Raw genomic sequence first — 25,275 nt, 5'->3', positions numbered from 1 at the left:
CTTCTGGGAGGGTCTTTCCGGTCGAATTAAGGACGAGTTAGCCGGCCGGGACATTCCTACCACCCTGGATGACCTGGTGTCACTAGCTACCCAGATTGACATCCGTTTCCTAGAACGTGCTAAGGAGACTACCCGGGAGAGAAGATTTCCTCGTCTTTCTCCTGTTTTCCAGAAACCGGCTTCCCAACCAGCAACTGCCCGGGCACGCTTGCCCGAACCTATGCAGATCGACCAGACCAAGATGGTCAAGTCTCGCCAAGAAACACGCCGAGCCGAGGGGAGCTGTTTCTACTGTGGTAGTAAGGAGCACCTGATCCGTTCCTGTCCGGTGAAGCCGGGAAACTCCAGTGTGTAAGACCGCTCAGAGAGGTCGTCCTAGGCAAGAGTAAATCCTCTCCGTTCTTGACTTTGTCTGTCTCTATCTCTTCTGGAGAGAACCGCTTCTTTGAAACCGCACATCTGGATTCCGGAGCCGCTGGGAATCTCATTTCCCAGTCCCTTGTAGAGAAGTATCAGATTCCTACCAAACCTCTGGCTGAACCATTGGCAGTCTCTTCCGTGGATGGAAGACTCCTTCCGGTGACCATCTTGCTCGTCACAGAGCCCGTAACCCTGCAGGTGGGAATGCTGCACTCAGAGAGAATCTCCTTCCATGTGCTTTCCGGACTCTCTCACCCCCTTTTGCTAGGTCTACCCTGGCTGCAGAGACATGAACCCGTTCTAAATTTGCATTCCGGTGAGGTGCTCCGTTGGGGGCAGGATTGCCATGAGACTTGCCTGGTTCCGGTTCGCCCGGCTCGACCTTCTTCTACTCCGGCTAATTTACCTGGTCTACCGGCACCTTACTGGTACTGTGCTGATGTCTTCGACAAGAAGGAGGCAGAGACACTGCCACCTCATAGGCCATATGATTGCCCTATCTACCTGGTACCCGGTGCCACTCCACCCCATGGGCATATTTACCCGTTGTCGTAGGCCCAAACCCGGGCCATGTCGGAGTACATCGAAGAAAATCTGGCTAGGGGATTCATTCGGAAATCTTCCACCCCGGCTGGAGCCGGATTCTTCTTCGTAAAAGAAAAAGACGGTTCACTACGCCCCTGTATCGATTATAGAAGACTCAACCAAATTACTATCAAAAACAAATACCCCCTGCCGCGCATCTCTGAGCTGTTCGACCTCCTTAAAGGCTCGAAGATCTTCACCAAGCTCGATCTTCGTGAGGCGTATAACTTGGTCCGGATCCGCCAAGGAGACAAGTGGAAGACGGCATTCAATACCCGGGACGGTCACTATGAATACCGTGTGATGCCCTTCGGTCTCTGTGATGCTCCTGCCGTCTTCCCAGAATTAGTTAACGACATCTTCCGTGACCTCTTATATTCTTGCGTGGTGGTGTACCTGGACGACATCTTGGTCCTCTCCGGATCTTCCTACACACTGGAGGGATGTTCGTCAGGTCCTGCTTAGGCTCAGGCAGAATCACCTATATGCAAATTTTGAGAAATGCCTCTTTGAGCAGACCTCTCTTCCGTTCCTGGGCTATATTATCTCTAATACAGGTCTACAGATGGACCCCGAGAAGGTCTCTGCCATCTTAAAGTGGCCCCGTCCGGAGGGGTTGAGGGCGATTCGATTCAGTGATTCCTTGGCTTCGCCAACTATTACCTTCTCTTCATCCCACACTTCTCTTCCCAGACTGCTCCCATCTCTGCGCTCACCCGAAAGGGAGCAAATCCTACGGAATGGCCGTCCGAAGCGGAGGAGGCCTTCCTCTCCTTAAAACAAGCCTTCTCTTCTGCCCTTGTGCTGCACCGTCCGGATAGCAACCAACAGTTCTTTCTGAAGGTTGATGCTTCCTCTTCCGGAGCCGGAGCGGTGCTCACCCAGAAATCTCCATCCGGGAGAATGGTAACCTGCGGCTTCTTCTCCAAGCTCTTCTCCTCGTCTGAGCGCAACTACTCCATAGGAGACCGAGAACTGCTAGCCATCAAATTGGCGCTGGAGGAGTGGCGTTACCTGCTCGAGGGGACTCTGCACCCGGTGGTCATCTATACTGACCACAAAAACCTGGCATATCTACAGAATGCCCAAAGACTCAATCCGCGTCAGGCCCGGTGGTCTTTGTTCTTCGCCCGCTTCAATTTTAGCCTACATTACCGCCCGGCGGACAAGAACGTTAAAGCCGACGCCTTGTCCCAATCCTTCCTGTCTTCCGATCAAGAGGAGGAGCCTATGCATATCATCGATCCCTCCAAAGTGATGAATGTGGCCCCCTTGGACCTGTCTCGTCTCCCACCCGGTAAGACGTTTGAAGCGGTTCCGGATCGTAAGAAGGTTCTTCACTGGGGTCATTCATCCAAACTAGCCGGCCATGCTGGCCAGAAGAAGACCTTCCTGCTCATTACCCGGCATTACTGGTGGCCTACCCTGCGCCAGGATGTGGTAGACTTCGTCACGGCCTGTTCGTCCTGTGCCCGCAACAAGGTTCCCAAACATCTTCCAGCCGGCTGTCTCCTGCCTCTTCCCGTACCTGCTGCCCCATGGCAACACATTGCTATAGACTTTATTACTGATCTCCCTGTTTCTGCCGGCTGTACAGTCATTTGGGTGGTCGCTGACCGCTTTTATAAAATGGCCAACTTCATCCCTCTGCCTGGTCTCCCGTCTGCATCTGTGCTGGCTAAGGACTTCATCCATCACATCTTTCGTCTCCACTGCCTACCCCTCCACATTGTGTCTGTCTAGGGGTCCAGTTCACTTCGCGCTTCTGGAGAGCTACATGTAAGCTGCTGGATGTCACCCTGGAATTCTCCTCTGCTTACCATCCGCAGTCCAATGGCCAAGTGGAACGTATCAACCAGATCCAAACCAGCTTCCCCCGGCACTTCGTCAACGCTCACCATACCGATTGGGTGGAGCTCCTACCATGGGTCGAGTTCTCCTATAACAACCATGAGAGCGAATCTTCTTCCAAGTCCCCGTTCCTTGTGGTCTACGGTCAACATCCCCGGATTCCGTTTCCTCTTCAGTGGACAACCCTGCCGCGGAGACTCTGGTCAGCGAATTTTCCACTATTTGGATCCACACTTCTTCAATCCTCCGAGCGGATGAAGAAACATGCTGATAAGAGACGTCTGGATCCGCCTCAATTCCGTCCGGGAGACAAGGTTTGGCTCTCCTCCAAACATGTTCGTCTCAAACTACCCTCCTATAAGTTGGGTCCACGGTTCATCGGTCCATTTGAAGTCCTCAAGCAAATCCAGTAGCCTACAAGTTAAAACTCCCGGCCACCTTACGGATTCCCAACTCCTTCCACGTATCTCTCCTCAAACCACTTGTGCTTAATTCTTTTACCGAGAATCCAGGTACCTCCCCAGCTCCGGTCTCCGCTGAGGACGTCTATGAGGTAGAGAACATTCTGGCCACCAAGAGGGTAAGAGGAAAAACCTTTTTTCTGGTGGATTGGAAGAGGTTTGGCCCAGAGGAGAGAACTTGGGAACCCAGGGAGAACATCCACGCCCTGCTTCTCCTTAAAAAATTTCTTTCAGGCCTAAAAAAGAGGAGGCGTAAGGGGGGGGGTACTGTAGTATCGGCGTCTCTGCCCCCTGACAGGCAGAGACGCTGTCCCTCTTACCGCCGCGCTCCCTGCCCGGCGTCCTCCGGCGCTTCTGCTGCTGCCGGCGCGCGCAGCTTCCCGGGCACTGTGCTTAGGGCGCACGGGCTCCCTCCCTCTTAAAGGGGTCACGCGCGCCGTCCTAAGGAGTCCCCGGCCAAAATGGAGGTGCCCGTGCAAGGTTGTAGCTTTGTGTGTTAAACTCTGCTTCAGCCCTCAGGTCCCGCTGCTAGCCTGACTACCAGTCCAGTCCGCCAGCCTGACTACCAGTCCAATCCGCCAGCCTGACTACCAGTCCAGTCCGCCAGCCTGACTACCAGTCCTGTCCGCCAGCCTGACTACAAGTCCTGTCCGCCAGCCTGACTACCAGTCCTGTCCGCCAGCCTGACTACCAGTCCAGTCCGCCAGCCTGACTACCAGTCCTGTCCGCCGGCTTGTCTACTCTCCAGCCCGACAGTCTGTCTACAGTTCAGTCCACCAGTCTGTCTATGGGCCCTGCCCGCCGGCTTACCTGGAAGCACCTGCCTGCTTACCTGGAAGCACCTGCCTGTTACCTGCTGTGGCTACCAGCCAGCCTACCTGGAGGCTCCTGCTTGTTACCTGCCGTGCCTACCAGCCAGCTTACCTAGAGTCTCCTGCTTGTTACCTGCCGTGTCTGCCAGTCCGTCTATCCGGATCACCCGTCAGCCTGCCTGCCGTGCTCATCTGCTGTACCGGTCAGTCCCTGCCTTCTGACCCGTGGGAGTCACCTGCTCGCATCAAGGTCTGGCCCAGAGTAGCACCTGGTCCCTCTGCTCGGTCCTTCCCTGGTCACGGAGTCGACTGAGCCGCCGTACGACCTTGGTCAGTCCGAGTTGATACCTAGTTACGCCCCTCTGGTCCCTCCTTGCACCACAGCACAGAGGTTCCACCACCCGGATCCGTAACAGTTCATATTAGCACAGAACACACAAGCTCCTCTCTGGAGCTAGCTTCTCCAGACACTGAATGTCTAAGCAAGCCGAGTGTTTAAACCCCCAGACCACACCCTGAGGTGGAGATATGGAGAACAACCTCCCACCTGCTCTTGTTTGTTCTCATGAAAACACGCCCTTTACGCTATGTGCCCACGATGCAGAATTGAAGCAGAAAATTTCTGCAGCGTTTCTGCATGTTGTTGGCAGTAAAAACGCTTGCGAATTTTACACGCGTTTTGCAGCGTTTTTACATGCTTATTTGACTTGCATTTTTCAAATGCATTGGGACCTCAAATCCGCATGCAGAAATGCACAAATAATGGACATGATGCAGATTTTTCCGCAGGGAAAATCCGTTGCGGAAAATTCCGCAGCATAGGCACACAACATGCAGATTTTCATTGGGGATCATGGGACACGGATTACCAAGCGTTTTGCAAGCGTTTATGCTGCGAAATTCCGCAGCAAAAATGCTTGAAAAGCGCATAGTGGGCACGCAGCCTTACAAGTGGTGACTTAACCCCTCTTTGCAGATAACATGCTGGTGGAAACTTAGCTGTTTTAATTTACTGAAGCTAATAGCCTCAGGGAAACATATCTCCCCTGCAGCACTTTACAAGTGACTGTCACAATATTTATCTGTGTACATACATTTATATGTGAAATGATCCTTTAATAACCTCTCTATCACTGAATGTCTTACATTGAGCCTTATATTGATTAAGAACATGTATATTAAATCATTAAATGATAAGTTATGTTGTTTATGTTTGGTCCAGGCATGGGTTGCTTGGATTGGGTATGAGCTATATGTTTTTCTATTGGTCCACATATAGAACCTATGAGGCTGAAACAAAGGCTTTAAAAGGTCCATCCCCTTATTTTTTACCTCATTATAGCACTGGGCCCCTGATAAAGTTTGTATAGGCGAAACTGGTAAGGGGAGCTAAATATGCTTTTTAGTTTCTTCAGTGGTATATGTGAGAAGGAAATGTACAGATCTATAAAACACTACATTAATCTATGGACTGCAGTCATGATCACACTAGGGAAATATTAACAAAAAAGGGATTGATTTGATGTAGCGGATATGGAGGTGTTCCAATGCTGGGAAACACTCCGATACAGGGATATAACATAGGTCCACTGTAGTAGCTTTAAACATTTAAACAGAGTCCACTTTTAAAAGGAAATTATTAAAAGTTAATTTTAATGCATCCCTTATAGTGGATCTATTTACCCCTTGGGTAATATGTTGTTTTGTAAAAAGAGGCAGGGACCCAGTTTAGTCCAACTTACAAGTCTTTATTTTGGCAACTCACAACAAAAAGGCAAATGTTATCCTCCGGCTATCAGCCGGATCATCCAAACAGTCCTTAAAGGGGTTTTCCCACGAACAAAAGTTAATTTTAAAAATTGTCTGTGTCTGACCGTGTACGGAACATACCACATCTCCTGGGCAGGGGAGGAAGCAAAAGACAAAACAGATATTACAGCAGGGGATCGCAGAGGATTCATTTTCTGAGGTAAAACATTCCCTTCCTATTTTTAAACGATACTTTATCTCAGAAAATGAATCCTCTGTGATCCCCTGCTGTAATGTCTGTTTTGTCTTTTGCTTCCTCCCCTGCCCAGGAGACGTGGTATATTCCGTACATGGTCAGACACAGACAATTTTTTGAATGAACTTTAGTTCGTGGGAAAACCCCTTTAATACTCCATTGCCGTGGGCGACGACACCACATTATCTCTCGTGGGTGCGTCAATGGCTTTGTTTCCTCTGGCCTGTGTTCAGTCTCACACAGACCTGTACTGCAGAAAGCTCCTGCTCTCAAGCCTGCAAACCATACACAAGCCCAAACCTTTTCTGCAGGCTTAAATGAAAACTGTGGCCATGTTCCACTTGTAAGACCCGGACTAGAGGGAGAGACCCATCCCACTACCGATCCTATAGATCTCTCCAAAAATAAAAGCCCTCCTGGGGGGGAGGATACATAATGGCCCTCACATATGACTCCCCTCACTGTCTCACATGCCATATATCAGGATTTAATTTAAATGTTTTCTATATTTTTTTCTTTTAGATTTGTTCTTTGTTTTTCATGTTCTATTGGAGATAAGTGATGAATCATTATATGTGACTATAATTGGATTGTGTTATACCGGGGGCAGGACGGGGCCATGACTGGATGTAGTGATCATGTGAAGCCGGTAACAGCTCCGGAGATTTCTTACATGGGATCTTTATGATGTTATATCGTCATCTTCTCCCCATTCAGGTCCCTACAATATCGGATCTTCTCAGTGGAGATCTTCTATATAAGAGAATATTCCTGATTGACCCATCAAGGATGGATAGGGACAGGGACAAGATGGCGGAGAGGATATTACACCTCACCGTAGAGATCCTCTTCCGGCTTACTGGAGAGGTGAGAGGTTCTGATGACGTCACATTACATCATTCTTATCTATGGGAATAACAGATGGACAGAACTGGAGAGGTGAGGACTCTGGAAATGTCTGTATTGAGATTTATTAATGTGTCTTTCCATAACCAGGATTACACAGTAGTGAAGAAGACCTCTAGTGAGCGCTGTCAGGACCCTGTTTCTGAGGGATGGAGAAGACCCCTGAGCCCAATCACAGGACCTCCACCTCACCCCCTGATACATGAGGACATCAATGACCAAAAGAGTCTAGAACTCACCTACAAGATGATTGAGCTGCTGACTGGAGAGGTGACACTGCTGGGAATGCTGGGACATTATACATTACCCTATGAAGGGAGCGGGGGGATGACGGTATCATTGTATGTGTCAGGTTCCTATAAGGTGTCAGGATGTCACCGTCTATTTCTCCATGGCGGAGTGGGAGTATTTAGAAAGACAGAAAGATCTGTACAAGGACGTCATGATGGAGGTTCCCCAGCCCCTCACATCACCAGGTAATAGACAGGACTAAATACACACTGCCTATAATTATCTGTATGTAAAGAATGAATTCAGTCCCTGTATGTGTTTCCTCCAGTTCTATCCAGTAAGAGGACAACACCAGAGAGATGTCCCCATCCTCTTCATCCACAGAACTGTAAACAAGAAGATCCCAGTGTTCCTCAGGATCATCAGGTAGATGGAGAGAAGGTCTCCTTCCCTATGATGTGTAGAAGGCTGAGAAGGTCTTGTGTTCAGTCTTGTGTTATCCCCCAGTATTACTGACCACGGTGTGCAGCATAAGGGCGCGGTCAGGCGGCTGTATAAATCAGACTGAGATCATAACACAGTGCGTGTACTGGACTGTAGCTCTCCAAACCCGAACGTGACAGCTGCTTAGGAATACATGAAGCTGTCACTCTCCGGTTAGAAGAGTAACCGGCCAGTCCGTGCACTGCTTTCCAATCTCAGTCAGATTTATATGGCCTTCTGACTGCGCCCTAAATCGGAGTGATCAGTTTTCAGAATGGGAACATAGAGCAATCTGACTCACTTTGCACACTGTCACAGCACAAGTATTTTAAAAATTGCCAAACTTATGGGGTATTTTGCATGCAATGATCTGAAGAGTATACTGAGAATGGTTTCATCAATTAAATATAGCCAGTGATATTGGATCCTATGGATTTAAACAACTTATCAAGGAGAATAATAGTTCTGAGAACATGTGGTGCAGTTATACAGACTGCAGCTGAATACTGCGCTAGTATTCAACTAATGTGTGTGAATGCAGCCATCATTCCTTAGAACAGATGGGCGATGGCAGCAGTGACTAGTTCCATTGTCAATGATGACCAACGATAGCTGAAAAGAAAAAAACATTATTTTGCAAAAGAATATAACTGACCAATGTAAAACATTGTCTGCATGGATTAATCCAGATTGATGTTGGGGGGGGGTCAGAATTTAGCACAAGCAGCATGAATCCATGTACACCTCAGCCCAAACAACCCTTACATTGGAAGTAATCAATGACTACATGTCACAGGTGTATTGCCAAGTTTTTAGCAATAAGGTTCAGATACGGCTTTAAAGAAGGCAACCACTTGTAATATAACGCAATTTTATTTATAATAGATAATTTGAAAGATAAAATACAGAATCAAAGGAATAGTATGATATTATGATATTGCATACACTTTTGTAGATTAAAGGTTACTAAGGTTAAATACTTATAAAGGTTACATACTTACTATTGGATAGAAGAAGAAAATGATTTCCCTAGTAGCATATACATCATCTGTCCAGAAACTTCAGCTGGAGAAGCGCTCAGTGATGGGCAGAGAATGCGTCCTAGGTCCTACACTTTGAAGAGCGTCCTCTTCAAAGGTCCACAATGCTTCTGCCATAACTGAATTCTTCAACAGCTTTATACTTTAGAAAAATGCTTACCCAACCTAATATAACGTAAGCATGAAAGTTCATAGGTTGTTGTCCAACGTTCCAATCCTGTGACAGTGGCCAGCTATCACAGATGAGCAATACTGGACAAGATCTGTTCACGGACCATTCTACTTCTGTCATAATGTTTACATATGATAAGAGTAAATCCTACACAGGGTTACAAATCAGAACAAGGTTTTCTTCCCAGACAGTATATTGTGTTAAGAAGCTATGTATCAAGTGAGATACATTCACAGATAAAGTATACCTTAACACAGAATATATAATCAGAATATTGATTAAAGGTTGGATACATCATAATGGGTTTCAGATAGCCACTTATATTTTTGGTACTACAATAAGCTTCTCCATCTTAAATCATATGCCTGTTGCTCCTATTTACAATTTTGTGCAATCGTCTGTCTCTAATTCTACATAGGATGACAAACACAGAGTATACAAAAGGCTAATTCCCTTCAGTAATAAAGATTAAACCTCAGACTTAGCAAACTTAACCTAATGCTTTAGTATGTCGGACTAATGACCCCTAGTCTACTGAGGTAAGACACCTACATATGCTGAGATGTCTGGTTTATATTTCAATATGGATTTGAAATATAAAATAGCCATTTTTCATGTTCATGCTACAATCCACCCTTGGTTATCTGAAACCATATATTATTTATATCCAACGCCATATCCCAAAGGAATAACTTCAACAGATGAGCGACATAGAGATAACAAAGAAGGAATACATTGTATACAGCAACATAAAGCAATACATGCACAAATTATTACAAAAATTACTCCTAAAATATAGCGGAAATACCCCAAATCAGGCAGCCAGGAAAATAACCAGTCCCACCATTTACCATCACTTTGTGTGATGTGATTAACATCATCCTGTAACTGATCTATTTGAGACTGCAAATCTTGGCTGTGATCAGACTGATTAAAACAACACATCCCATCAAACGATTGACATCCATGATTATGAATTAACAACAAATAATCTATAGTTGCCCTATTTTGTAAAATTGCTTTTCGGTAACTTTGTATATCCAATAATATATTCTCTAAAGCTCTACTAGTAATATTTATTGATCTAGCCACAAGACAAGATAATCTACCTACAGTATGGGCAGCATATGCCGTTATGACAGGGGATCCTACCATTGTCAAATATATTCCTAGCATTTCTGATTCAGTTAGTAAATTTACATTATAATTACAATTTTCTGATAAGCGAGAAAATCCCCCTTTGGAACGCTTAATTTTATGAGATGGGAATAAAGCATTAAACCTAATCTAGAGATAACACATGGCCCCCCTGTTATATTGGCCGGAATATAATTAAAAGTTATATTCCCACAAGAAAACATCCACCCCTTGGGCAATTTTACATGTTGTATGTATGAGGGGGAAGTTACTGTATTATTACACTTCATATTTTTCCCCGACCTTATTTTCTTACAATCTTTACCTGTACGGGAACTACAAATAATATCAATCTCATTATTCCCTGTTTTTCTTTCTATTTTCATTTGCTGGCATTTACCTATTTTATTCTGGTCGCAAGTCATTTGATAACATAGCTCAGCAGATGCAATGTTTTGAGTCTTTATAGTGATCATATCTTCAGTAATAAAATCTTCTCCAGTACAGTTTATACAAGCGTAATACGGGTTGTATGTTTAATTCTGAAGCACATCTCCTTCTTCCACCTCCTCATCTTGGATAAATCCCCCTATCAATTTGGTCCACAGTCGTAAGGGGGTTGGTATAGCTACCATACAAGTTTCCAACACATTTGTAGCCATTGCAGTCTTTGCCATACAAAAATGACTCATGTTTGTCAGTTGTGCCAAGTAACTCCATAAATTCTGCTTAATTTTCCATAAAGCCTCATTCTCCTCGTCTGGCGTTTCTCTTTCCCTTCTGTATAACGGTTGGGTAGTGACAGAGACCAAAAGGACCATGCCTGTAACACCGATCATCCACAATCTCCAATTTTGAGTCTGCAGGAACATGTTCCCACTTCTCTTGTCCTGGCTTCATCACTATTAACACATTGTCCGCCCCTTGGGCGATCACCTCTGCAGGTTCTGGAGGACCTTTATCTCCAGGTTGCTTCACCCAGATTTTTGCACCATCATTCAGTAAATGAGTGGAGCCAAAACCTCTGTCTCCTCCAACTGTTATTATTGTAGGAGCTGTTCCGTGATTATTTTCATTTTCTGGATAGACAAAATTAATAATTGAGCTATCCTGTATCCTTTTTGGATCAACAAGTCACTATCCCCACTATTCAACAGGAGTACCTTGATTTCACCTTGATAATCCTGATCTATCACTCCTCCCATCACTTGAATTCCTCTCAGGGCCAAACCTGATCTTGGAGCTATAAGACCAAACTGCTCAGGAGGCATTTGTAATCCTATAGCAGTTCTGATTGCCTTTACCACCCCTATTTGTAATCTAATTTCCTCATGAGAGTGTAATTCTAGTCCTGCTGCCTGTGGGGTGGCTCTATAAGGTCCCAGGGCCCCTGGCTCTAGTTCCCAATAGAGAACTGTCTGTCCTGTGGTAGTAGCTTTTAAAGGCATGATCTGTAAATTGGGGGTAATCATTCTCATTAACGGTGTTTCCTGTTCTTGAAGTGACTACCATTGTCACTCTGAATTTGCAATAGAATACCGTAATATAATATTATGGTTTCCATGGTTTTAATGGTACTGTTAGCATTGTCCGTTTTACACGGACAAGCCATCATATACCCTGAGTATGTATCCACGGCCGTGCATACATACACACATCCTCCATCTTGTGGAAGGGGACCGATGTAATCTACATGCCAAATTTGTCCAGCTAGTTTACCTCGGGCTATTTGACCCCTAACAACATGATGGACAGGTCTTTGTTGTGAATGTTGGCATACTGGACATTTCATAATTGTTTCCTTGATTACATCTAACCTGATGGGCACCCTCTGGTCTGTGCCCATTGAGTCAGTCCGAGCAGCTCCTCAGTGGTGGCAGTCTTTATTGGATTCAGTGACTGATATTTTGGATTGTTCGTCTGCTACTGAGTTGAAGAGTCTTTCCAGGGGATCTGAAGCACAAATAGCATTAATATGAAACACAGTCACTTTAATTATTTGTACAATGGCCCAGATATCTTGCCACAACTCTTTTCCCCATACTTCTTTGCTATGTATACTTGTAGTCTGATAGTCCACTGCGTTCCACATACAGTTGATACCTTGGTAACTAGCTGACCCTTCTGTAAACCACGCTTGTTTCCTCTGCTCAGGAATCAATTGTTCGAAGGGTATCTCCTGCTCCTGAAGTCCCATAGGGACTTTGCTTACCTTCTCATGCAATGTGGAGATTCCACTAACTCCTGGTTTTGCTCTGTCCTGAATTGCCTCAATTTGCTTTCTTCCTAATTCTGTAGTTATAATCTTGCACTCACTGAATTGTTTTGGATTTCCATTAATCAAACTGGCCTCCGCCCCTGTATCTACCAACATTTGTGGGGCGTGGCCAGCATGTCAATCACTTTTATCTGTCTCCCTCCATCGATCCTCCATTTCAGATGAAGACATCTTATTAGGAGAAAATGATGCCCCCTTCTGTTGGGCTTTGATTTCCTGTATCAAGGATTTAAATTCAGCATAAAGATCCTCAAACCCCGGTGCTGTGGGCTTTGCTGGCGACGAGGAGGGAGTGGGCCCTCTCTCTCCCCGTGTCCCGCCCGGCCCCTGCTGTGGGGATTCAGGATCTTTCGCTGTAACCTTTCTATTATGTGAAACCTCTGACTTTTCATTAAGTCCTCTCTTTTGATACAATTTCCACATCTCGTCAGTACCAATCCCATCTATTTTATCCCTGTGGACACCATCCCATTGATCAGGGCTACACTCTATTCCTGATTTGGCTATGGCCAAAGCTACTTTCTTTTTATTAACCTTCCCTCGTCTCCTTCTGTATTTATACTGCGTTACACATACCGCTGCCTTTTTTGCTACATGCTGATATCCATCACATCTGTCCATTAATAACTTATTCTGACACTGTGCTATAACCAATGCATTCTGGGCCTCACACAACAGTCTTTCCAATTCCTGAACTTTTGTTAATATACGTATTCTTTCCTCAAGCTGTTTTCTACATGCATGTAACAAAATCCATCCTCTCCTGCTCACAGCACCCAATTCCTGCTTTTTTTCCACTCTTACTTTTTGCAAGCATTCAACGACATCATCAGGTTCAGCATCATTCAAACATTTGTCCCATGATTCACTTAATCCAACACATTGCGACCACTCTTTGGCCAAAATATGGTAAGGAGCCTGCTCCCACCCTGGAATTTCTACAGAAACACTTACAACCTCTTTTTTCTTAAAGAGAGGCATGTTTTACGCAATATCACACTATCACACACAGTCCCTTCTACTTTCCAATAAAAAGAACTTCTGAGCCTTCTGCGTATCCTGCCGACTACGCCAAATTATGTATTGCCAAGTTTTTAGCAATAAGGTTCAGATACGGCTTTAAAGAAGGCAACCACTTGTAATATAACGCAATTTTATTTATAATAGATAATTTGAAAGATAAAATACAGAATCAAAGGAATAGTATGATATTATGATATGGCGTACACTTTTGTAGATTAAAGGTTGCTAAGATTAAATACTTATAAAGGTTACATACTTACTATTGGATAGAAGAAGAAAAAGATTTCCCTAGTAGCATATACATCATCTGTCCAGAAACTTCAGCTGGAGAAGCGTTCAGCGATGGGCAGAGTATGCGTCCTAGGTCCTACACTTTGAAGAGCGTCCTCTTCAAAGGTCCACAATGCTTTTGCCATAACTGAATTCTTCAACAGCTTTATACTTTAGAAAAATGCTTACCCAACCTAATATTACGTAAGCATGAAAGTTCATAGGTTGTTGTCCAGCATTCCAATCCTGTGACAGTGGCCAGCTATCACAGATGAGCAATACTGGACAAGACCTGTTCACGGACCATTCTACTTCTGTCATAATGTTTACATATGATAAGAGTAAATCCTACACAGGGTTACAAATCAGAACAAGGTTTTCTTCCCAGACAGTATATTGTGTTAAGAAGCTATGTATCAAGTGAGATACATTCACAGATAAAGTATACCTTAACACAGAATATATAATCAGAATATTGATTAAAGGTTGGATACATCATAATGGGTTTCAGATAGCCACTTATATTTTTGGTACTACAATAAGCTTCTCCATCTTAAATCATATGTCTGTAGTTTTATTTACAATTTTGTGCAATCGTCTGTCTCTAATTCTACATAGGATGACAAACACAGAGTATACAAAAGGCTAATTCCCTTCAGTAATAAAGATTAAACCTCAGACTTAGCAAACTTAACCTAATGCTTTAGTATGTCTGGACTAATGACCCCTAGTCTACTGAGGTAAGACACCTACATATGCTGAGATGTCTGGTTTATATTTCAATATGAATTTGAAATATAAAATAGCCATTTTTCATGTTCATGCTACAACAGGTCATGTAGTCATGGCAAGGGTTATTTTTCCTCCTATCGTGTGTGTGTGTATGTGTGTGTATTGTGGTAGATCGACTCACTTGGCTGCACATAGAGGTACACAGGAACACTGTCTCTTTAAATCTTCTGCTAAGTTTATTAAGAGCACTGCATAAACTACAGCAATGTTAGCAAAAACAAACACGGCCTTCCTGGCCTAACGGGAAAAACAAAACATAACCATAACATATGGTTGTGTTTCCTTCATATGACCAAAACAGCTCAGAGTTTTTACTATATATACATACACACAGTGGGGAAAATACCATATTTGATACACTGACGATTTTGCAAGTTCTTCCATCTAGAAAAAATGGAGAGGTCTGTAATTTTTATCATAGGTACACTTCAGCTGTGAGAGACAGAATCTAAAAAAATCCAGAAAATGTTATTGTATGATTTTGACATAATTAACCCCTTTACAACCCAAGGTGGTTTGCACGTTAATGACCAGGCCAATTTTTACAATTCTGACCACTGTCGCTTTGAGGTAATTACTCTGGAACGCGTCAACGGATCCCCCTGATTCTGAGATTGTTTTTTCGGGACATATTGTACTTTATGATTGTGGTAAAATTTCTTCGATATCACTTGCGTTTATTTGTGAAAAAAACTGAAATTTGGCGAAAATTTTGAAAATTTAGCAATTTTCAAAATTTGAATTTTTATGCCCTTAAATCAGAGAGATATGTCACACAAAATAGTTAATAATTAACAAGAAAATACCCAAAAGTGACTCCATTCTAAAAACTGTACCCCTCAAGGTGCTCAAAACCACATTCAAGAACTTTATTAACCCTTCAGGTGCTTTACAGGAATTTTTGGAATGTGGAAGAAAAAAATGAACATTTAACTTTTTTCACAAAAATATTACTTCAGACCCAATTTTTTTTTATTTTCGCAGGAGTAACAGGACAAAATGGACCCCAACATTTGTTGTGCAATTTCTCCTGAGTAAGCATATACCCCATATGTGGGGGAAAACCACTGTTTGGGCGCATGGCAGGGTTCGGAAGGGAAGGAGCGCCATTTGACTTTTTGAATGTAAAATTTGCTTGAATAATTAGCGGACGCCATGTTGCATTTGGGGAGCCCCTGATGTGCCTAAACAGTGGAAACCCCCCACAAGTGACACCATTTTGGAAACGGGACCCCTCAGGGAACTTATCTAGATGTGTGGTGAGCACCTTGAACCCCTAGGTGCTTCACAGAAGTTTATAACATTGAGCCGTAAAAATAACATTTTCACATTTTTCCCACAAAAATGTGTTTCAGCCCCCACTTTTGCATTTCATAAGGGTAACAGGAGAAATTGCACCATGCAGTTTGTTGTACAATTTCTCCTGAGTAAGCATATACCCCATATGTGGGGGAAAACTACTGTTTGGGCGCACGGCAGGGTTCGGAAGGGAAGGAGCGCCATTTGACTTTTTGAATGTAAAATTTGCTGGAATAATTAGCGGATGCCATGTTGCATTTGGGGAGCCCCTGATGTGCCTAAACAGTGGAAACCCCCACAAGTGACACCATTTTGGAAACTAGACCCCTCAGGGAACTTATCTAGATGTGTGGTGAGCACCTTGATCCCCCAAGTCCTTTACAGAAGTTTATAACATGGAGCCGTGAAAATAAAAAAATCTAACTTTTTCCACAAAAATGATGTTTTAGCCCCAATTTTTTTATTTTCACAAGAGTAAGAGGATAAAATGGACCCCAAAAACTATTGTGCAATTTCTCCTGAGTACACCAATACCCCATATGTGGGGAAAATACAGTGTTTGGGCACACGGCAGAGTTCAGAAAGGAAGGAGCATTGTGTGACTTTTTGAACGCAAAATCGGCTGGAATCGAGAGCGGATGCCATGTCGCGTTTGGAGAGCCCCTGATATGCCTAAATAGTTGAAACCCCCCACAAGTGACCCCATATTGGAAACTACACCCCTCAAGGATTTTATCAAGGGGTATAGTGAACATTTTGAACCCAGAGGTACGACACAGAATTTGATGACATTAGGTCATCATATTGAATAAGTTGTCATTAGTCTTGAGTGCAAGTGCTCGCTACTTGAGTTTGCATCGGGTACTCAAGTATGCACCATGTATCACGGGTGCTCAAGTGAAATGCTCGAGTCCCCGCCCGCATGTTTCACGGTTATTAGACACCCCCAAAAAAACATGCGGGGATTGCTCGTGTATGGCAGGCAATCCCCACGAGGTTTTTTTGGCCGCGAATCATATGGGGCGGAGACTCGAGCACCCGCGATACTCAATGCATACCCGAGCACCCGATGCAAACTCAAGTAGTGAGCACTTGCGTTCAACACTAGTTGCCATATCGTCATCTTTTTTTTTTCTTTTTTTTTAATTTTGAAAAAAAACAACAACCCTAACCCTGACCCAACCCTAACATTAGCACAACCCTAACCCCAGCCCTAACGTTTATTTTTTACGCCGTTCCTAGTGCGGTATAAGTGATTAGACGACCTTATTCTTCGGGTCGGTGCGACTACAGAGATACCAGAATCATATCGGGTTTTTATGATTGACAGCTGTCACACACTAAAAGACACATATTTTGTAAAATCTAGTTTTTGCATCGCCATATTTTGAGAGCTATAATTTTTCCATATTTTGGCCAACAGAGTCATGTGACGGCTTGTTTTTTGCGGGATGAGTTGACATTTTTATTGGTGCCATTTTCAGGCACGTGACATTTTTTGATCGCTGTAGTGCCGGCGTCCCTGCCCTCTGCTAGGCAGGGACGCTGCTCCTCTCACCGCTCTGCTCCGTGCCCGGCTTCCTTCCCCCGCTCTGCTGTCAGCGCGCGCTCCGTCCCGGCGTCCTCCTCCTGCTCTGCTCTCAGTGCGCGCTCCTTCCCGGCCCCTGTGCTTAGGGCGCGCGCGCGCTCCCCTCCTCTTAAAGGGGCCGCGCGCGCCGCCCTAAAGAGTCCCCGGCCAATGGCCGGAGGACTTCATCATATATAAGGCACCTCCTCCAAAATGGAGGTGCCCGAGCAATGTTATTTGCACCTGTGTCTCACCTGTGCTTCAGCCCTCAGGTCCCGTTGCCAGTTACCTGCCAGTTTCCTGCCAGTTTCCTGCTAGTTACCTGCCAGTACCTGCCAGTTACCTGCCTGATTCCTGCCTGAATACTTGTTACCTGTCTGCCAGTCTGAGGTCCGACGGTCTGCCTTACTACTCCTGTCAGTCTGTCTAAAGGACCAGCCTGCCCGCTCACCTGGGAGCGCATATCAGCTACCTGCCTGCTTGCCTGAGGTCCGACGGTCTGCCTTACTACTCCGGTCAGTCTGTCTATGGACCAGCTTGCCCGCTCACCTGGGAGCGCTTCTCCGTTATCTGCCTGCTTGCCAGCCCGGAGGCTCCGTTGTCACGTGCGGTGACCACCAGCTACTCCAGACTCTTGCCCGCTCACCTGGGAGCGCATCTCCGTTACCTGCCTGCTTGCCAGCCCGGAGGTCCCGTTGTCACGTGCGGTGACCATCAGCTATTCCAGAGACTCTTGCCCGCTCACCTGGGAGCGCTTCTCCGTTACCTACCTGCCTGCCAGCCCGGAGGTTCCGCCGTCACGTGCCGTGACCACCTGCTATTCCAGAGACTCTCGCTTGCTCACCTGGGAGCACACATCTACCACCTGCCTGCTAGCCTACCCGGAGGCTCTGCCATCACAGGTCGTACCTACCCCTTACCCAGAGACTGCCCTGATCACTTGCCGTAACTCCCTGTCCGTTCACCCAGAGACTGCCACCCGCTCCCTTACAAGGGCCGCCCCCTTGTATAGTAGCTCAGAGGTTCCGCCTCCCGGACCCGTTACAGTCCGCCTCCGGGACCCGCTACAGTTTGCTCGGGCCATGGAACCCGGTGGCACCCAAGCTCCCTCGCTCTCGGACCTCGGTCTTGAACTGTCCCGTCAGAGGTCCCAACAGGAGGCCATCCTGGGTCACCTGCGGAATGTTAATACTCGCCTGAACACTCTGTCTGATCCACCAACAACCTCCGCCAGTGCCATATCTTGCAATCCGGCGGCTCCGCTGCTCACTAATACTATGGTATCCTACCCCGGACCCCGGCTTTCTGCACCTCCTCGCTTCGGAGGCGACCCCGTCCAGGCTCGGGGCTTCTTGAATCAGTGCACCCTGCATTTTGAACTTTTGTCCTACCAGTTTAACTCCGACCGGGCCAAAATTGCCTTCATCATGTCCCATCTCACCGGGGAGGCCCTGGCCTGGCTGAATCCTCTATGGGAGAGAGGAGACCCCCTGGTGTCCAACTTGCCTGCTTTTCTCACGGCTTTCCGGAAAGTCTTTGACGAACCCGGACGGAAGACCTCATCTGCATCATCGTTGCTACGCCTCCGTCAGGGGAGTCTCACCGTGGGCCAATATGCCATACGGTTCCGTACCCTTGCCTCGGAGCTGGCCTGGGATAACGACGCTCTGGTTTCCGTCTTCTGGGAGGGTCTGTCCGGCCGTATTAAAGATGAACTTGCCGGTCGGGACATTCCTACCACTCTCGATGACTTAATAACTCTTGCCACCCGAATTGACCTACGGTTTCAGGAGCGTGCCAAAGAGGTCACCCGTGAGAGAAGGATTCCACGTTTAGCTCCTACTTTCCAGAAACCCGTCATTCCCTCCATCTCTCCCCAGGTACACTCTCCTGAGCCTATGCGGGTCGACCAGACCAAGATGGTCAAAACCCGTCAGGACTCACGCCGTGCCGAGGGGAGCTGCTTCTACTGTGGCAGTAAGGAGCACCGGATCCGTGCCTGCCCGGAGAGGTCGGGAAACGCCTGTGTCTAGGTTCGCTCAGAGAGGTCCACCTAGACAAGAATAAATCCTCTCCATCCCTGCTGTTGTCAGTTTCGATCATCTACGGGGAGAACCGTTATTTCGAACTAGCCCAACTTGACTCTGGAGCAGCCGGGAACCTTATTTCACAGTCCCTGGTTGAGAAATACCGCATCCCCACCAAACCTCTGGCTGTACCCTTGTCTGTCGCTGCCGTGGATGGGGGCCTCTTACCTCGCCCCATTCAACTCATCACCGAATCCCATACCCTGCAGGTGGGAATGCTGCATTCTGAAAGTATCTCCTTTCATGTTCTGCCTGGACTCTCTCACGCCCTCTTGCTAGGTCTGCCCTGGCTCCAGAGACATGCACCCGTGCTAGACTGGCAAACCGGAGAGGTCCTTCGCTGGGGACAAGACTGTCATAAAACCTGCCTGGTTCCCGTCCATCCCGTCCGTCCCTCTCCTACCCCAGCTAATCTACCTGGACTTCCGATTCCTTATTGGTCTTATGCAGATGTCTTTAATAAAAAGGAGGCAGAGACATTACCACCACATAGACCATACGACTGTCCCATCGATCTGCTACCCGGTACTACTCCTCCCCGTGGGCGTATCTATCCTTTATCCGCTGCTGAGACCCGGTCAATGTCCGAATATATTGAGGAGAATCTGGCCAGAGGATTCATCCGGAAATCTACCTCCCCGGCGGGAGCAGGCTTCTTTTTCGTCAAAAAGAAGGACGGCTCTCTCCGTCCCTGTATAGACTATAGAGGCCTAAACTTGATCACGGTGAAGAATAAGTACCCCCTTCCGCTCATTCCAGAATTATTTGATCGTCTGAGGGGGGCTAGGATCTTCACCAAACTGGACCTTCGTGGGGCGTACAACCTGGTTCGTATTCGTCAGGGGGATGAATGGAAGACGGCATTCAACACCCGGGACGGCCACTATGAATACCTGGTAATGCCCTTTGGTCTCTGTAACGCTCCTGCCGTCTTTCAAGAGTTGGTCAATGACATCTTCCGGGACCTTCTCTACTCCTGCGTAGTGGTGTACCTGGACGACATCTTGGTCTTCTCTCCGGATCTCCAGACTCACCGGAGGGACGTTCGTCAGGTCCTGCTCAGGCTAAGGCAGAACCATCTCTACGCTAAATTTGAGAAGTGCCTCTTTGAGCAGACCTCGCTTCCGTTTCTGGGCTACATTATCTCTCAGACCGGCCTTCAAATGGATCCTGAGAAACTGTCTGCCATCGAGAAATGGCCCCGACCGGAGGGGTTGAAGGCCATTCAGCGTTTCCTGGGCTTCGCCAACTACTACCGCCTCTTCATACCACACTTCTCTTCCCGGACGGCCCCAATTTCTGCGCTCACCCGTAAAGGTACTAATCCCAAAGAGTGGCCACCCGAAGCAGAGGAGGCCTTTCTTTCCCTTAAACAGGCCTTCTCTTCCGCCCCGGTGCTGCATCGCCCAGATGGCAACAAGCAGTTCTTCCTGGAAGTTGACGCCTCCTCCTCTGGAGCCGGAGCGGTACTTACTCAAAAATCATCTTCCGGGAGGATGGTAACTTGTGGCTTCTTCTCTAAACTCTTCTCCTCCTCTGAGCGCAACTATTCCATAGGAGACCGAGAGTTATTGGCCATCAAACTGGCATTGGAGGAGTGGCGTTACCTGCTCGAGGGGGCTCTTCACCCGGTAATAATTTACACTGACCACAAGAACTTGGCTTACCTCCAGCATGCCCAGAGACTTAACCCGCGCCAAGCCCGGTGGTCCTTGTTTTTTGCTCGTTTTGATTTTGTCCTTCATTTTCGCCCGGCTGACAAAAACGTCAAGGCGGATGCCTTGTCTCGATCCTTTCTGGTGTCTGATCTCGAGGAGGATCCGAAACATATCATCGATCCCGCCAGAGTAATGCAGGTGGCTCCCGTGAGTCTAAATCGTCTTCCTCCTGGTAAGACGTTCGTACCAGTACCTGATCGGGAGAAGATTCTACACTGGGGTCATTCGTCTAAACTAGCTGGCCACGCCGGTCAGAAAAAGACCCTCCAGCTTATTACCCGGCACTACTGGTGGCCTAACCTGCACAAGGATGTAATAGACTTTGTTTCTGCCTGTGTGTCCTGCGCCCGCAACAAAGTTCCGAGACACCTGCCGGCCGGCCGCCTCCTACCTCTGCCAGTACCTGCTGCCCCCTGGCAGCATATAGCGATGGACTTCATTACTGATCTGCCCGTCTCTGCCGGTTGTACGGTCATTTGGGTGGTCGCTGACTGCTTCTCCAAGATGGCTCACTTCATTCCACTGCCAGGTCTTCCGTCTGCACCCGAGCTGGCTAAAGACTTTATCCGCCACATCTTCCGTCTTCATGGCCTGCCCCGTCACATCGTGTCGGATCGTGGGGTACAGTTCACTTCCCGTTTCTGGAGAGCCACTTGTAAATTGCTGGACGTCACCCTGGACTTCTCCTCCGCTTACCACCCACAGTCTAATGGTCAAGTGGAGCGGATCAATCAGAACCTGACCAGTTACCTTCGGCACTTCGTTAATGCCCACCATTCTGACTGGGTGGATCTCCTGCCATGGGCCGAATTCTCGTACAACAATCACGAGAGCGAGTCTTCCTCCAAATCCCCGTTTTTTGTAGTCTACGGTCAGCATCCTCGGATCCCGTTTCCCGTCTCCACCTCGGCGGACAATCCGGCTGCGGAATCTCTTGTTAACAAATTTTCCTCCATATGGGAGAGTACCCGGTCCGCACTCCTTCTGTCATCCGAGCGTATGAAAAGACACGCTGACAAAAAACGTCTGGACCCTCCTCAATTCCGCCCTGGGGATAAAGTCTGGCTCTCGTCCAAATATGTCCGGCTCAAGATCCCTTCCTATAAGTTAGGGCCTCGGTTCATCGGCCCACTGGAGGTCATCAGTCAGATCAACCCGGTGGCCTATAAATTGAAACTCCCGGCCAACTTACGGATCCCTAACTCCTTCCATGTGTCTCTCCTCAAACCTGTGGTACTTAACTCTTTTTCCAAGTCTACAGGTACGCCTCCTGCTCCGGTTTCTGCTGAGGACGAGTTTGAGGTAGAGAACATTCTTGCCACCAAAAGGGTAAGAGGAAAGACCTTTTTCCTGGTAGATTGGAAGGGGTTTGGTCCTGAGGAGAGAACGTGGGAGCCCCGGGAGAACATCCATGCCCCTCTCATCCTAGCTAAATTTCTATCTGGCCTAAAAAAGGGGGGGCCTAAAGGGGGGGGTACTGTAGTGCCGGCGTCCCTGCCCTCTGCTAGGCAGGGACGCTGCTCCTCTCACCGCTCTGCTCCGTGCCCGGCTTCCTTCCCCCGCTCTGCTGTCAGCGCGCGCTCCGTCCCGGCGTCCTCCTCCTGCTCTGCTCTCAGTGCGCGCTCCTTCCCGGCCCCTGTGCTTAGGGCGCGCGCGCGCGCGCTCCCCTCCTCTTAAAGGGGCCGCGCGCGCCGCCCTAAAGAGTCCCCGGCCAATGGCCGGAGGACTTCATCATATATAAGGCACCTCCTCCAAAATGGAGGTGCCCGAGCAATGTTGTTTGCACCTGTGTCTCACCTGTGCTTCAGCCCTCAGGTCCCGTTGCCAGTTACCTGCCAGTTTCCTGCCAGTTTCCTGCTAGTTACCTGCCAGTACCTGCCAGTTACCTGCCTGATTCCTGCCTGAATACTTGTTACCTGTCTGCCAGTCTGAGGTCCGACGGTCTGCCTTACTACTCCTGTCAGTCTGTCTAAAGGACCAGCCTGCCCGCTCACCTGGGAGCGCATATCAGCTACCTGCCTGCTTGCCTGAGGTCCGACGGTCTGCCTTACTACTCCGGTCAGTCTGTCTATGGACCAGCTTGCCCGCTCACCTGGGAGCGCTTCTCCGTTATCTGCCTGCTTGCCAGCCCGGAGGCTCCGTTGTCACGTGCGGTGACCACCAGCTACTCCAGACTCTTGCCCGCTCACCTGGGAGCGCATCTCCGTTACCTGCCTGCTTGCCAGCCCGGAGGTCCCGTTGTCACGTGCGGTGACCATCAGCTATTCCAGAGACTCTTGCCCGCTCACCTGGGAGCGCTTCTCCGTTACCTACCTGCCTGCCAGCCCGGAGGTTCCGCCGTCACGTGCCGTGACCACCTGCTATTCCAGAGACTCTCGCTTGCTCACCTGGGAGCACACATCTACCACCTGCCTGCTAGCCTACCCGGAGGCTCTGCCATCACAGGTCGTACCTACCCCTTACCCAGAGACTGCCCTGATCACTTGCCGTAACTCCCTGTCCGTTCACCCAGAGACTGCCACCCGCTCCCTTACAAGGGCCGCCCCCTTGTATAGTAGCTCAGAGGTTCCGCCTCCCGGACCCGTTACAGTCCGCCTCCCGGACCCGCTACAATCGCTTTCTATTCCAGCTTTTGGAAGGCAGAATAAACAATAACCAACAATTCAGGAATTTTTTATTTTTTTTTATTCTACTCCGCGTGTGGTAAAATTGATAAGGCAGCTTTATTCTTCGGGACCGTGCGTTTACAGCGGTACCACATTTATATCGTTTTTCTAAGTTTTGGCGCTTTTACACAATAAAAACTATTTTATAGAAAAAATTATAACTTTTTGATTTTTCGGATGATGGAGCTGTATGTTGGCTTGTTTTTAGTGGGACAAGATGACGTTTTCAGCGGTACCATTTTATTTATATTTGTCTTTTTGATCGCGTGTTATTCCATTTTTTGATTGGCGGTATGATGATAAAGCATTGTTTTTTTGTTTCATTTTTTATTTTTATTTTTTTACCGTGTTCACTGAAGGGGTTAACTAGTGGGACAATTTTATAGGTCAGGTCGTTCCAGACGCGGCGATACCAAATATGTGTACTTTTATTGTTTGTTTGTTTTTTTTCATAATAATATTTATTGATGGGTACATTATATTTTTATTTTTGGTGGATTATTTTTTTTATTTTTTTTTCATATTTTTACAATTTTTTTTTTATTTTATTTTTTCACTTTCTGAGAGTTTTTTTAACTTTTTTACTTTGTCCCACTATGGGACTTTCACTTTTTTATTCTGATCGCCTGCATAGCATAGGGATGGAGCACCATCCCTGTGCCATGCAGGCAGTCAGCACTGCACAGTGAGCAGATTGTTTGGTCATGCACTGCGCATGACCAAAAAATCTTCCTGCTGTCTGGTGACCCGGATGTTGTCATGACGACATCGGGTCATCATGTCAACACCTGGGAAGCCACGGCAGACAGCGCTGGAGGCCGGAACAGGAGGTGAGTATTGCGATGACCTCCCCTTAGTCACCGTAATGCTGCGATCGACTTCGATCGCAGCATTGCGGGGGTTAATGTGCCAGGAGCGGTGCGGGACCGCTCCCTGCACATAGTACCGGGTGTCAGCTGTGACAATCAGCTGACACCCGGCGGCGATCGCGCCCGCACAGCCTGTGTGTGATCGCAATGACGTACTAATACGGGTCAGGCTCTTAAGTCCCAGGGCACAGACGCGTATTAGTACGTCATGGGCTTTAAAGGTGTTAATTAGCATTTTACTGCATGAAGTAAGTATTTGATTAAATAGAAAAACAGTGTAGCATCGGCGTCTCTGTCCCGTACTAGGCAGAGACGCCGTCCCTATCAACTCCCCGCTCCCGGCGCGGCGTCCTCCAGCGCTTCTCTCCCCGCTGCTTCCGGCACGCGCTCCTTCCCCGGCAGTGTGCTTAGGGCGCGCGCGCTCCCCCTCTCTTAAAGGGACCGCGCGCGCCGTCCTAAGGAGTCCCCGGCCAATCGCCGGAGGACCTCCCATATATAAAGCACCTCCTCCAAAATTGAGGTGCCCGAGCAATGTTGTTGCAAAGCCTTCACTCTGCTTCAGCCCTCAGGTCCCATTACCAGTTACCTGCCAGTCACCTGCCA

General features: G+C 47.4%; 1 protein-coding gene across 2 annotated transcripts in view; it reads left to right on the top strand.

Moving 5' to 3' along the window:
* Nucleotides 1–25,275, top strand: part of LOC141271972 (uncharacterized) — a 243,559-nt gene that overhangs the window by 49,883 nt on the left and 168,401 nt on the right. The window contains exons 6-9 of one of the 2 annotated variants that reach the window (XM_073682228.1): nucleotides 6,852–7,001; nucleotides 7,131–7,310; nucleotides 7,393–7,516; nucleotides 7,600–7,697. In XM_073682228.1, coding sequence (XP_073538329.1) covers nucleotides 6,852–7,001; nucleotides 7,131–7,310; nucleotides 7,393–7,516; nucleotides 7,600–7,697 — 552 coding nt within the window. The remainder of the gene's footprint in view (nucleotides 1–6,851; nucleotides 7,002–7,130; nucleotides 7,311–7,392; nucleotides 7,517–7,599; nucleotides 7,698–25,275) is intronic. The other variant, XM_073682227.1, reaches the window with a different exon arrangement.

Source organism: Phyllobates terribilis, unplaced genomic scaffold, assembly GCF_046119375.1.
Source record: "Phyllobates terribilis strain yellow unplaced genomic scaffold, ASM4611937v1 Scaffold_5__5_contigs__length_657084704, whole genome shotgun sequence".
Lineage (NCBI taxonomy): Eukaryota > Metazoa > Chordata > Amphibia > Anura > Dendrobatidae > Phyllobates > Phyllobates terribilis.
The sequence above is the reverse complement of the archived record's forward strand: the minus strand, read 5'-3'. Positions and strand labels throughout refer to the sequence as shown.